Raw genomic sequence first — 13,728 nt, 5'->3', positions numbered from 1 at the left:
CTTTCATTTGACGTGAGAGATGTAAACAAAGAGGAAACAGCAAAATCACTAAATGTGTGCCACAAAATTTTTTCTCACTAGCATCTTGCTGCTTCCTATAGCCGCTACAGCCAACAGACTTACTTCAAGTAGCCAGAAGTGGGAAAATATACTGTTCATACGCGACTCAACTGCACAGATGCATGAGCTCTGGCAACTGCTCTAACGAAGCTAATGTAAACAGTTGTGACGTCCCACTCATTGCAAGTGGTTGTTTTGAAGTATTAAAAAAAATGGCTCTGAGCACTATGGAACTTAACTACTGTGGTCATCAGTCCCCTAGAACTTAGAACTACTTAAACCTAACCTAAGGACAGCACACAACACCCAGCCATCATAGAGGCAGAGAAAATCCCTGGCCCCGCTGGGAATCGACCCCGGGCGTGGGAAGCGAGAACGCTACCGCACGACCACGAGATGCGGGCTTGTGAAGTATTGCATAGTCTTTCGTCCTAATGCCTTTAACAGATTTTTCTGTTGGCAGATGCTGCGTGTGCAGTGTGTTTTGTTGTAAATGGCGCATTTCCTTTACAACTTAAGTTTTACGTTTTTTTTTTTTTTTTTTTTTTTTTAACTGAGAACTAAAACACTGAAAAATTCCCAGAATTCTAAAAAAATTCCTGTGTTTTTCCCAGTCTTGTTCCTGAGGGATAAAATTCCCGTGTTTTTCCTGGATTTCCCAGTTGTACCAGGGCATATATGTCCTGCCTACCTTGTCAGCACCACATCCCTGTACGCTCCCACAAACATCACTTTACAGCCCTGTGTTCCAACTCTGCTATCCCTTCTCCCCTCCCTGCCCAAACCTCATCCTTACCCCCACCAACCAGATTGCTTCTCCAATTATGCACAGATACTCATAGTGCAGCCTCAGTGACCACAGTGATCATATAATGTGTGTCATAATGCGGCCTCAGTGGCCAGAGACAGTGTGTGTGTGTGTGTGTGTGTGTGTGTGTGTGTGTGTGTGTGTGTGTGTTTTGTCTACTTTAGAACAAGGCCTTGTGGATGAAAGCTCACATGTTAAGCAGGGTTTTTGTTGTGCTTGTCTGAGACTCAACATCTCCTCTATATGGTGGGTAGCAATCTATCCTTTTCATAATATTGTCTTTATTCCATCCTAGATTTTCCATTGTTCGTCAAATAATTTTAATAGAACTATACTGAGCTATATGCTTAACAGCTGACCACAACTAAACTAAACTATTCTCCCCCAACATTGAATGTAAAGTGTTCTTTTCGACAATATTGTCATAATAATAACTTTTTGTGATTTATAATGGATAGAAATGTGTACAAATAAATTTACACGTGACAACATACTTGGCAGAATAAATTGTTGTAAAAATACTCATAGCTGTTCTATGCTAATTTTTTTTAAATTAATATTTTTAAATATTGCTATTGAAATATGTAAATTTCATTAAAAAAAATGACTATTTTAATTCCCTACTGCATTACCATATTCTAATGTTAAAGCTTTATCATTTTACTTTCCATTGTGTATAATTGTGTGTTCCCCACTCACCACAATATTTTCAGAATTGTGAATGCTTTCATGTGTTTTGCTTGTTGCAGAGCAAACACCCTTGCAAAATACTGTGAGGAAGGAAACCTCTTTCGGGAATCCACTACCATCTATAGTGTCATTCCTTGAAGCCTTGACAACAAAGAGTGATGATGGGCGAGTGCTGGTGTCCATAAACACGGTGCTTGGGAAGGGCAGACTGCGCTTCATGCTACTCAACCCTGCTGCACACATAGAGCCCATCATCAAGTTGCCAAGGTCTGTCACACTGCCACAAGGTGGATTCTGCACATATTATACCAAATATAAACCTACCTTCAAAACTGAATTCGCCTAAGATTTTTATTATTTGTTTGTTAAATTTCATGTATAATTCAGTTCTATCATGGTTATATAAATTTGAGTGTAATTGAAAAAGAGTTATTACATTTTTGTGAAGGGTGGAAGAAAGAACACCTGATATTTTGATAAGCAGTATAGGCTTTTTACATTTTTGAGATGTGTGATTTGTTTTCTCAGTAGGTATATGTCATACTGTAAACCAAAGACCCAGGTTTCAATTCCCAATTGAGCCAAGGATTTTTTTCTGTTACTTATGTCTACTTTTTACCCTCTGGCAGTGATTTGTTAATGTGAAAAATATTATGGTATGTAGTTCTAATTTTTAACTGTAGGTCCTTCTTTCTATAATTGGCTGCCTGCCCATTCAAAACTCAAGAGAAGGCAAAGACATCCTACCACCAGTGGGCCCTTTCTGCCGCTGGAATTTGTTGAGCACCTCTGTAATGCTCCCACACTGACTAAACGGTCCAGTGATGAAATGCGCTGCTCTTTGTTGGATCTTCTCTCTCTCTTCGATCAGTCCTACTTGGTAAGGAACTTCAATTGATGAACACTATTTAAGAATCATTCAAACAAATGCCTTGTAAGCCACTTCTCTTGTGAATGTGTTACATTTCCTTCAGATTCTTCCAATGACCCTCGGTCTGGCATCCTCTTTTCCTTTTGTTTTTTCATGTGGTCCTTCCACTTAAGGTCCCCATGGATAGCTGCTCCCAGGTATTTTACAGTAGATACTATTTTCAGGAATTTGTCATCAATAGTGTATTTCGCAGTAGCTGATTCCTTTTTCTATGTATGCACAATCTGTTAACTTTATTTACATGCAAGACCAACTGCCAGAGCCTGCACCATTCCTGAATCCTCTCTAGGTCATTCTGCAAATCGATTTTGTCTTCTGGCATTACTACTTTCTTACAGACAACTGCATCATCTGCGAACAGCTTCCGATTGTTTCTACTGGATCATTTATATACAATAATCAGGGACAAATTATTTAGTTTCACCTGAGTGTTTCGGTAGATAGGGTTTTGAATATCTGCGTATTACTAGACACAGTTTGTGCATTTTCGTGAGGGTCTACAGTAGAGTTGCGCAGCATGTGCCGATAGTCCGTTTATCTGCATAGTTTAGTTTTCCATGGCCCTTAGTATGGACAGGGACTGCGAATGTTGTGTGCTGGTGCGAGCCGAGTTGGTGACACTTCGCTCTCAGCTTGAGGCTGTGATGGTTTCGGTTACACAGCTTGAGGCTGCAGTGGATGGGCACCACTGTTGTGGGCCGGCCGTTGGGATCCAACTGACGTCCAGCACGCCAGAGTCCTGCGATCGGTCCTCACCAGTTTCTAACCCAGTTCCTGCTGGCACTGAGGCTGACACCTCACCTGCAGTCGAGTGGGAGGTTGCCCCGAGGCGAAGCAGGTGGCAAAAGACTTCCCAGGTGACCACACGTAAGGCCTCCCCGGTTTGTCTGACAAACAGGTTCCAGGTGCTGTCTGTGACTGACACTGTCACTAAGCCAGATGTTGTCGCCTGTCCTCTTACAGAGAAAACCACTCAGCCTGCAAGGTCCGGGCAATTGCAGAGGGTGGGATTATTGGTAATTGGGAGCTCCAACGTTAGGCGCGTTATGGGGCCCCTGGGGACTTACGTTTTTCTTTGACATGTAGGTCAGTTTCTTCATATCTCTGAAATTTGCTCAGAAGCTCTTATTTATTCTGTGGATTCAGGAGGACTGAGGTCCAAATTGCTGTCCAAATATCTACATTCATTTTTTCCTATTGTTTTCTTAAATTCCACACTGCGTCTTAGTTCTCTTCAAAACCATGTCACCAGCTCCTTCTCCAATCCGAGCATGTGCTCTGTGTCTAATGGCTTTGTAAAGTTTGAATTTTGTTTGGAAATAATATGGGAAGCATAAACACAAAGAATGAATGAATATATAAAAACATACACCCATTGTTGTTAATTGCAGGTGTGTAATAGTCGCAGGGGGCACAATGCAGCCTATTTCTGAATTCAGGAACCGCCTATTTCTGGCAGCAGGTGGTTCTCCAGAACGAGTGATGCAGTTTTCTTGTGGTCACATAATCCCACAAGAATCTATTTTGCCTATAGCTGTGACTTGTGGACCATCCGGTGCTGAGCTGGACTTTTCCTATCAGCATCGTGAGAAGCATGATCTGGTCAGTAATTTGAGTGTTTCCATTGCTCGGCTAAGTGGTATAAATTTCTTTACACGTAACCTTACTCTTTTTTTTCCATCAGATGCAGGATCTTGGCCGTATTCTTGTGAATGTTTGCAATATAGTTCCAGCAGGTGTTGTCTGCTTTTTTCCCTCTTATGATTATGAAAGCAAAATATATGCATTTCTGAAAGAAAACGGGTTTATTGAAAAAATACAGCAGCGGAAACAGGTACGTGCTGCATATAGTTTGTTTAGTATGAATATTGTTATTAGTTGAATGAAAAATAGTAAAGAATGATGTCCTGACTTAGGTGTTTCGTGAGCCCAAGACTTCTGGTGCTATAGATAAAGTTCTAGATGACTACGCACTCTGCATAAAAAAAGCTTCCATAAGTGGTGGCAGGGGAGGAGCACTGATGTTAAGTGTTGTTGGTAAGTTCTTATTGCAGAGCAGTGCTTTAAATGTTTTTTGACTGTGTGGCAATGACTGCTGGAATTCTATGTCTTTTGTAGCTTTAATTGGTTGGTGTTTGCCAACTATAAATTCATTGAACAAGCAAATTATCTGTATATATGCAATTTGTGCTGTGCTTATTTTCTAAATGTTTATTGGAAAATAGTTGTGTAGTTGGCAACTGCGGCCTTGCTCTGTGGTGATTGTGGACAATTTTTAAAGTCTGTCCTTTGAACAACCAACTTGCCACTATGACATTAAAAGCTGATTGTATAAAGATTACTGACGGAGAGGTCAATTTTGACCTTAGTTCAGGAACTGAACTCTATTAAGGACTCCACTGTATTGTACAACACAAATCTTGATCCCCAAAAGGACGTTCACTGTTGATCTAAATTAGCACGACACAAGCATGGTGATTTGATTATTTTGAGGTTTTCCTCATTACAGAGGCTTATCTCCAACATAATAATTTACTTGGAAATTACAATACAAACAATAACCGTTCTTAAACTATATTCTCAAAATATTTCTCCAGGTGTTTCGATCTTGTGTGTCTTCTTCCTCTGCGCCCATTCTCCTCATTGTGTGCTGTACATTTTGGAGCCAGGTGGTCATACGTCGTCCTCTTCTTATTCTCCCCTGAGGTTCCCACTCCAGTATCAATTTTGGTATTCTGGTTTTCTCCATTCGTCGTACATGCCCGTACCACTGTAATTTCTTCCTATCCATTATGTCATATATTCTTTCTTTTATTTCCATTCTCCTTGTTACTTCGGTGTTCCTTATCTTTTCTATCCTGGAGATTCTTGCCGATCTTCTCCAAAAGTCCATCTCTAGAGCTTGTAATTTTTTAATGTGCTTCATGTTAATTGTCCAGGTCTCCGTTCCATACAGAACCACACTCTCTAATATGGATTTGTATATTAATTTTTTAGTTCTGCTCATTACATTCCTACTCCATAAGACTGAGTTAAGCATCCCAATGACCCTCCGTCCGCTACTAATTCTTTTAGTGATTTCTGACTCTGATTTTCCCTCGATTTCTAAAATGGATCCCAAATAACAGAAAGTGTTTATCTTTTTGATTTTCTTTCCTTCCATGTATAGCTCATCTGAATCATTAGTCAAGTATTCTGTTTTTTGGTAATTAATCTTCAAACCCCAAGTTTTGTATGCTATTGCTAGTTGATTGCACATATAGTTAGCATCCTCCCCATCTTGTGCTACGACTACTTGATCATCAGCAAATAATAAATGGTGTAGGTAAACTCCATCTCTTATTTCTAATCCCATACTATTACATTTGCGAGACCATGTTCTAAGGCTAATATCTATATAGATTTTAAATAATGATGGTGACATGGGACAGCCCTGTAAAAGGCCTTTGCTTGTTCTATATTTCTGTGAAAGTTTATTACCAATTTTTATATATCTTTATACATCTGTTGTATTATTTTAATCAAGGAAGGGTTTATGTTTGCCATATGTAGTGCTCTCCAAAGTAATTTTCTGGGAACAGTGTCATACGCTTTTTCTAGATCTATGAAAATTAATCCTACATTTTTTGATTTTTCCCTATGTTTCTCCAAAATCTGTCGTAATGTGAAAATATGGTCTACACATGATCTCCCAGTCGTGAATCCACATTGTTCTTCTTGGGTTCTAAAATCTTTTCCAGTTTGTTTTTAATTACTTTCGCAAAAATTCTCATTAATGTGTTTGTAACACAAATTCCTCGATAGTTTGAACAAATTTTGCGATCCCCTTTCTTAAATATTGTATTAATGTAACCTAGCTTCATCTCGTTGGGTATTGACTCTCTACGTATCATTTTGTTGAAGAGCTGTATTATCAGTTTCACAATTTTGTCACCACCATATTTCAGACACTCCAGATTGATATTGCCTGGTCCTGGTGATTTACCATTTTTTCCTGTTCTCAACGCCTGAAGTACTTCACTTTCTAAAATCTGGATCTCGTCATCTTCATGTCCTTTATCTTCCCCTGTTCCTTCTTCGAGATATTCTTCTCTGTCCTCATGTAATAATTTTCGGAAATACTCTTCCCACTCCTTTCGTGTTATCAGTTGGAGATTAGTTTTGCTTTTTGTATCCTGTCGAAGCCCTTTCAGTACTGACCATGCTTCTTTTGCTCTCCCAAATCCTAATTTGCTATTCACCTTGACACATGTTCTTTCCCATGCTTCATTTTTTGCCATCCTTATTTTTTTCACCACTTCATTCGTTTTTTCCTTGTATATTGATCTTGTTTCTTCTGATTTATCATTCAACCACTGAAGGAATGCATTTCGTTTTTCTCGAACGAGGACCTCTAGTTCCTCTGACCACCACTCTGCTCCACGGTTGTGGTTGCTATCTTTTTTACTCAACACCTCTGTTGCTATGATTTTCACATTAGCTTTTATATAGTCATATATTTCCTCTGTACTTCCTTCAAATGATTCAACCAGTTTCCTTTCCATCCTGGTCGCAAAGAGTGTTCTGATACTTTCGTCTTGTAGGCTGTCAATATTAAAAGGCAAATTTTCATCTTTCTCAGTCTGGTTCGTTTTATTTATGTTACTTGTACCACTCCTTGTATTCTTCCATGGCCAGAAAGACTTCATTTTAACTAGATAGTGGTCTGTTCCGCACTGGGCTCCTCTATAAGATCTGACGTCTACTGCTTTGAAACTACTTGTTTGCCTAATGATAATATAATCTATTATAGAATGAAGTTCTTTGGTGTTCTTTTGCCAAGTATATTTATGAATGTCCTTATGTTTGAAAAATGTGTTGGTAATTTTTAGATCAAATTGTTCACAAATTGCAATCAATCGTTCCCCATTGTCATTATATTCGTCCTCTCCATGTTTTCCTACTATTCTACTAGATTCTCTAATTCCTACTCTTCCATTCAGATCTCCCATGATAATCGGTTCCTTTCTTCTTGGGATTTTTTCAATAGTCTCCCTGAGGGTGTCCCAAAATGTATCCTTCTCCTTATCTTTTGTGTCGTTCGTGGGTGAATATACGCCAATAATCACAACTTCCCTAGCAAATAATGTCATTTCAACAGTTATAATACGTTGATTGATGAATGTCTATGGTAACTCATAAATAAAATGAACCAGACTGAGAAAGATGAAATGCATGGTAACTCAACTAAAATCAGCTGTCAACTCGATTATCACACTTCGACCGCAGGTACTAAGTCAACATCATAAAGGAAAGCACAGAAAGGAGTTGCTGTTGACTTTAATTCACAGGACAAATAGACTGGAAATATTTGAAAATGTAAGACTATTATGAAAAAGAACAAGATGGCATTCATTCATGACGGGGTATAATTTTAAGATGCACTTTACAATTATTACATTTCATCTCACTCTAATTACATGTGCTGTGTAGACTGGAGCAAAACAGCGTCAAAACTTTTTAGTGTTGAAATACATAAAACTGGAATCTGTAATTCTGTCAGCCACAATATATTCTTGTTTCCAACCCATACAATGACAATGCAGATTTTCATCTCTAAGTTATATGCATGGTGTATACATTTTAATACACTCTGATAAATTTATTTTCATAAATTTTTTGTGCAATAGGTAGTTTATAAATTTATTTGTTACATTCTAGTTCAATACTTTTTCCAGGTAACTCTCCCTATTCTGTTGAGAAGGCCCTTGAAAAATTAAGCTGATTCCTGTGTTATATTGTTGATTGCATTTACATAAACTTATGGCTTGTCATTGTTTGGGTTCATAAACTTATTTATCTGTTGTTATGCTTATATTGTAATTTCCTGAGATTTGCTCCTCAGTTTGGTCCTACGAAACTAGACGTGTAAAATAAAAGTAAAATAAAATAATACAGATTTAAATAACATTGAAGATTGCATTTCATTCACAACATCAGTAAACGAAGTGACAATTGTAACTTCAAATAAAAATATTGTTCTCTTTGTTGATGACAATGAAACTGAAGACAAAAGAGAAGGTGTTTATGTTGTCTGGTAAGAATGTTTGTGTAAGTTAAATGGTTGCAGAACATCGCGTATTTTGAACTAAAAAGAACCTCTAATTACAGGAAGATGCGCCATGTGCAAACCAGGGTTCTGTTACAACAGTTCTACAACAGAACTGCGTCTCAATAAAAAATTAAAAAAAAATCTTCATAGAAATTTCAATTTTACAGAAGAAGATTACAATGACTCACACACAAACATTAAATAAAAGTTCAGTGTTGCTTGGGAAACATGAAATAAGAATGGTAACATGGAAAATAGGTAGAGAAATTAAAGAACTGGACCTAAAATAAATGGAAAAAGCAGGCTTTGCAGCTAACATTTTATTAATTTATTCCAAGTTTCTGCCTGTTTTTCCGTGGGATTGAGTTTTTGATCCTTCGCTGGTCATCAGGGTTCAATATGAAGCAGGACTCATCAGTCAACACAATTCTACTCCAATCAATGAGATTCCAGGCTGAGGATGTGTCTGGAGACACCCCGGGCAGTGGTGGCATACCAAACTGACTGTCACTTGCCATATGATCGACAACCAGTTGTGATTGACCGGGGTGCCATTTGTTTTCACAGTAGGATCCCTTTTTTTTGTCATCCACAACACCCTTACAGCACAGCAGTGTGTTAATATTTTACACCCTGTTTTATTACCCTTCATGGCAAGCTATGCTGAGCTTACATTTCAGCAAGATAATGCCCACTTGCACAGGGCAAGAGTTTCTACTGCTTGTCTTTGTGCGTTACAAACCCTACCTTGGCCAGCAAGAACACCAGACTCTAGTACATTCTGGCAACAAAACAGCCAGTCTACAAGCAGAGAAAATCTCCAACCAGGCCGGGAATCAAACCCGGACCCACTGCATGCTAGGCAAACATGTTACCGCTGAGCTAAGCAGGCAGACATACAATACCACTAAAATAATAGACATAACACAGTGTGTAATAACTGACAATATCGAACATAGTAGAACCAACATTTTATTGGTAGTCACCTGTAGTGTTGATTTATACAACTCTTTCCCCCCCTTATACACTTCTTTCAAGAGACCTACTTTTCTCTGAGGTTATTTCTGAAATCAGTGAAGGTATTTTAAATCTGTCTTGTGACTCCAAGGAAATGCGTATTTTTGTCACCAAACGTGTTTTGTTTTATTGAAATAAAAGAACAACAGTGGTCTTCATGAAACACATATACCATTTGGCGTGCTTTCTCCATCTAAATACAGTTCATTACAAAATATGTCGATGTTAGTATGTGATACAGTGCATCTTGGAACGCCAAACACTTTGACTCCCATGGTTATGGAAGCAGCCACCATACGAGCAGCAGTAATTTGCTGACATTCAAATTCACTTAGCTCCTACATAATGCACTCATTACACAGAACACTGTTCTGCACCCCCCACAAAAAAAGTATTGAGGACATTGCACAGGTGCCATTTGTGGTCAAACACAATAACCCAACCTGCAGACTGGTGTAGCATGCTTGCATTCCTCGCGATGTTTTCATATTTTGATCCACCCCCTTTTACTTCTCCTGTTCTTCATAAATAAATCTTCATGTACTTCATATACAAAAGAATTTTAGATTTTTGAATGGGAATAAGGAAGATTCTGTTTCATAAACATGACCTCACTGACTGACTGACTGACTGACTGACTGACTGTATGTGCAATTATCAAGATGGCTGTACTCATGGTCAAAATTGTTGTTGTCAAGAGTGCAAGAGTACAGTACTTGATGCAAGGTCACATATGCCTTATCTCAGGCATACAATGATGTCTGCTATCAAGGCTTGCCAACATAAGTTACAGAAAAAGAATGAGTTTCTTCATATAATGGCATAACATAGTTAGTTATATTACTTGTTCCATGGATCATGAACACGATTCTTTCGTAATGATGTGGAACGTGTCAAAGTACACAAGATTCATTTATCCCAAATAATCATTGTTAGTCTTATATACGGTACAATTGTTAATGCTTAATGTATTTCTTTGGCCTATGTTTAAAAATTCATCTATGGAGTAGAAGGAGTTGTCATTCAGGAATTCCCATAACTTACTTTTGAATGCCAATTGGTTTAGCAATTGACCAAAAATCTTTGTGGCAGTATAATTCACCCCCTTTTGTGCCAATGTCAAATTCAAAAACGGTAGTGAAGGTCACCCTGTCTCCTAGTATTGTAGCTGTGGACTGTGCTATTATTTCTGAAGTGATCTGGGTTACTAACAACAAATTTCATTAGGCTGTATATATATTGTGAAGCTACTGGAAATATCCCTAATTCTTTAAATAATTGTCTACAAGATGATCTTGGATGAGCCCCAGACATTATTATGATAACACGTTTTCGTGCAATAAATACCTTCTTTCTTAGTGATGAATTGCCCCAAAAGATGATTCCGTAAGAAAGCAACGAATGAAAATATGCATGGTAAGCTAACTTACTGATGTGCTTGTCTCCAAAATTTGCAATGACACTAATAGCATAGGTAGCTGAGCTCAATCGTTTCAGTAGATTGTCAATGTGTGTCTTCCAGTTTAAATTCTGATCAATACAGACACCCAGAAATTTTGAACAATCTGCTTTAGCTAAAGATTTTCCCCCACACTCTATATTTATTTCTGGTGCTATGCCTTTCCCTGTACTGAACTGTATGTACAGTGTTTTTTCAAAGTTCAATGAAAGTCCATTTGCGGAAAACCACCTAATAACTCTTTGAAAAACATTATTTGCATTTTCCTCAGCTGATTCTTGCTTTTGAGGCTTGATTACAATACTTGTGTCATCTGCAAAGAGAACCAAGTTTGCATCTTCATGAATATAATTAGGCAAGTCATTAACATATATTAAAAACAATAAAGGCCCCTGTGGTACCCCATTCTTCATACATCCCCAGTCTGAATAATCTGATGCCCTTTGTGTACTATGTGGGTTTACTGTTTCAACCTTCTGCATTCTACCAGTTAAATATGAAGTGAACCATCTGTGTACTGAACCATTCATTCCATAGTACTTCAGCTTATCTAAGAGGATTTCATGATCCACACAATCAAAAGCCTTAGAGAGATCACAGAAAATCCCAATTGGTGATGTTCTACTATCCAGAGCATTTAAAATTTGATCAGTGAAAGCGTGTTGAAAGACCTTTCTGAAAACCAAACTGACATTTTGTTAAAACGTTATTCCCACTAATGTGTAAAGTTACTCTTGAGTACATTACTTTTTCAAACACTTTTGAGAAGGATGTCAGAAGTGAAATAGGACGATAATTGTTGACGTCTGTCTTGTCATCTTTTTTATACAAGGGTTTAACTATGGCATATTTCAATCTGTCAGAAAATATTCCCTGATTCAATGAGCTATTACATATGTGGCTAAGAACTCGACTTATCAGGTGTGGACAAGATTTTAGTATTCTATTGGAGATACCATCAGTTCCATGTGAGTTTTTATTCTTAAGTGAATTTATTATTTTCTTAATTTCAGACGGTGAGGTGGGTAGGATTTCAATTTCATTTGTTTGCACCGGGAATGCCTCTTTCATATAGAGTTCTGCCCTATCTGGTGAGCAGCTGGTGCCTATATTTTCAACTACATTTATAAAATGATTATTAAAAATATTTTCAACCTGTAATTTTTCATTTATAAGCTTTTCATTGTGCTTAACAGTAATACTGTTGTCCTGTGACCTTGGTTGCCCTGTTTCCCTTTTAACTATATTCCATATTGTTTTAACTTTGTCATCAGAGGTGCTAATCTCAGACTTGATACACATACTTCTGGATTTTTTATAACTTTCCTTAATATATTACAATATTTCTTATAATGGTTGAGCTTTTCTTCATCTCGACTTATTCTAGTGTCTTGGTATAGTTCCCATTTCCGGTTACAAGAAATTTTAATCCCTTTAGTCAGCCATGGTTTTTTATCAAGTTTATTTGAATTATGATTCACTAATTTCTTAGGAAAACTGTTTTCAAATATACCCACAAGTTTATCATGGAATAAGTTAAATTTAACATTTGCATCAGGTTCCCGATAAACATCCTCCCAGTCTACCCTTTTCAAGCTTTCCTTAAATTGTTGAATTGTTATATGGTTAATTGGGCCTTTTTTTTTTTTTTTTTTTTTTTTTTTTTTTTTTTTTTTTTTTTCCCCCCCCCACATTACTGTATGGAGCAAAGTCATGAATTGAAAGTAGCTGTGCATCGTGATCAGAAAGCCCGTTCTTAATAGGATAGGTGCTTACTTCTTTTAATTTATCTTGGTCTATGAAAATGTTATCTATCAGGGTGCTACTGTCTTGTACAATATGAGTAGGAAAATCAATGACTGATGTCAGATTGTAAGAGCAAAGTAATAGTTCAAGGTCGTTCTTCTTGCTTGAGTATTTAAGAAAATCTACGTTAAAATCTCCACAAATGATAATGTGTTTTCCCTTTTCTGACAGATAACGCAGCAAGAGATCTAGGTTTTTAGGAAACATTTGAAAATTTCCAAGTGTGGACCTATACACAGTCACAATTATGAATTTACCACTGTCCAATTTAAGCTCACAAGTGCATACTTCAATGTGCTGTTCTACACAGAATTTTGCTGTTTCTATGTTTTTAAAACTATGTTCCCCCTTAACATAAATGGCAGCTCCTCCTTTCTCCATATTGTCTCTGCAAAAATGAGTTGCTAGTTTATACCCATTAATATTTACATTTTCCATTTGTGTAGTTATATGATGTTCAGACAGGCACAGTACATCAACTTCTGTTGTATCTTTAATATTCTCAAAACAAATTATTAGTTCGTCTATTTTGTTCCTTAATCCCCTGATATTTTGGTGAAATATATTAACACAACTGTTTCCTCTACCTTTATTCGAACCATTTATTTTTTTTACCTTTAAGAGCTGCCTGTCTGGACATCTTGTTCAACTTAAAAAAGGTGCCCCTATGCCCTTTCGGGTCACAGGGGTTTTGCCTTGAGTGCTAGTGGTCCCCTTTAGACGACCTACAATTAAATCAGCTAATCTATCCTTCCCTAGACTATTTAGGTGCAGGCCATGTCGAGTGTATCCCCATCTCCCAATGCTACCGACAGGCACTGTATAAATGTGTGTTTTTGCACCGTCCAGCAGCTGCTCGCTCGACT

At 37.6% G+C, this 13,728-nt stretch overlaps 1 protein-coding gene across 1 annotated transcript in view; it reads left to right on the top strand.

The window, feature by feature from the left end:
- Positions 1–13,728, top strand: part of LOC126267464 (ATP-dependent DNA helicase DDX11) — a 153,943-nt gene that overhangs the window by 121,950 nt on the left and 18,265 nt on the right. The window contains exons 11-14 of the mRNA XM_049972735.1: positions 1,618–1,825; positions 3,881–4,091; positions 4,174–4,323; positions 4,406–4,526. Of these exons, the coding sequence (XP_049828692.1) occupies positions 1,618–1,825; positions 3,881–4,091; positions 4,174–4,323; positions 4,406–4,526 (690 nt within the window). The remainder of the gene's footprint in view (positions 1–1,617; positions 1,826–3,880; positions 4,092–4,173; positions 4,324–4,405; positions 4,527–13,728) is intronic.

The sequence above is a fragment of the Schistocerca gregaria genome, chromosome 4, assembly GCF_023897955.1.
Source record: "Schistocerca gregaria isolate iqSchGreg1 chromosome 4, iqSchGreg1.2, whole genome shotgun sequence".
In the NCBI taxonomy this organism is placed as follows: domain Eukaryota; kingdom Metazoa; phylum Arthropoda; class Insecta; order Orthoptera; family Acrididae; genus Schistocerca; species Schistocerca gregaria.
This window is presented reverse-complemented; position numbering and strand designations above follow the sequence as displayed.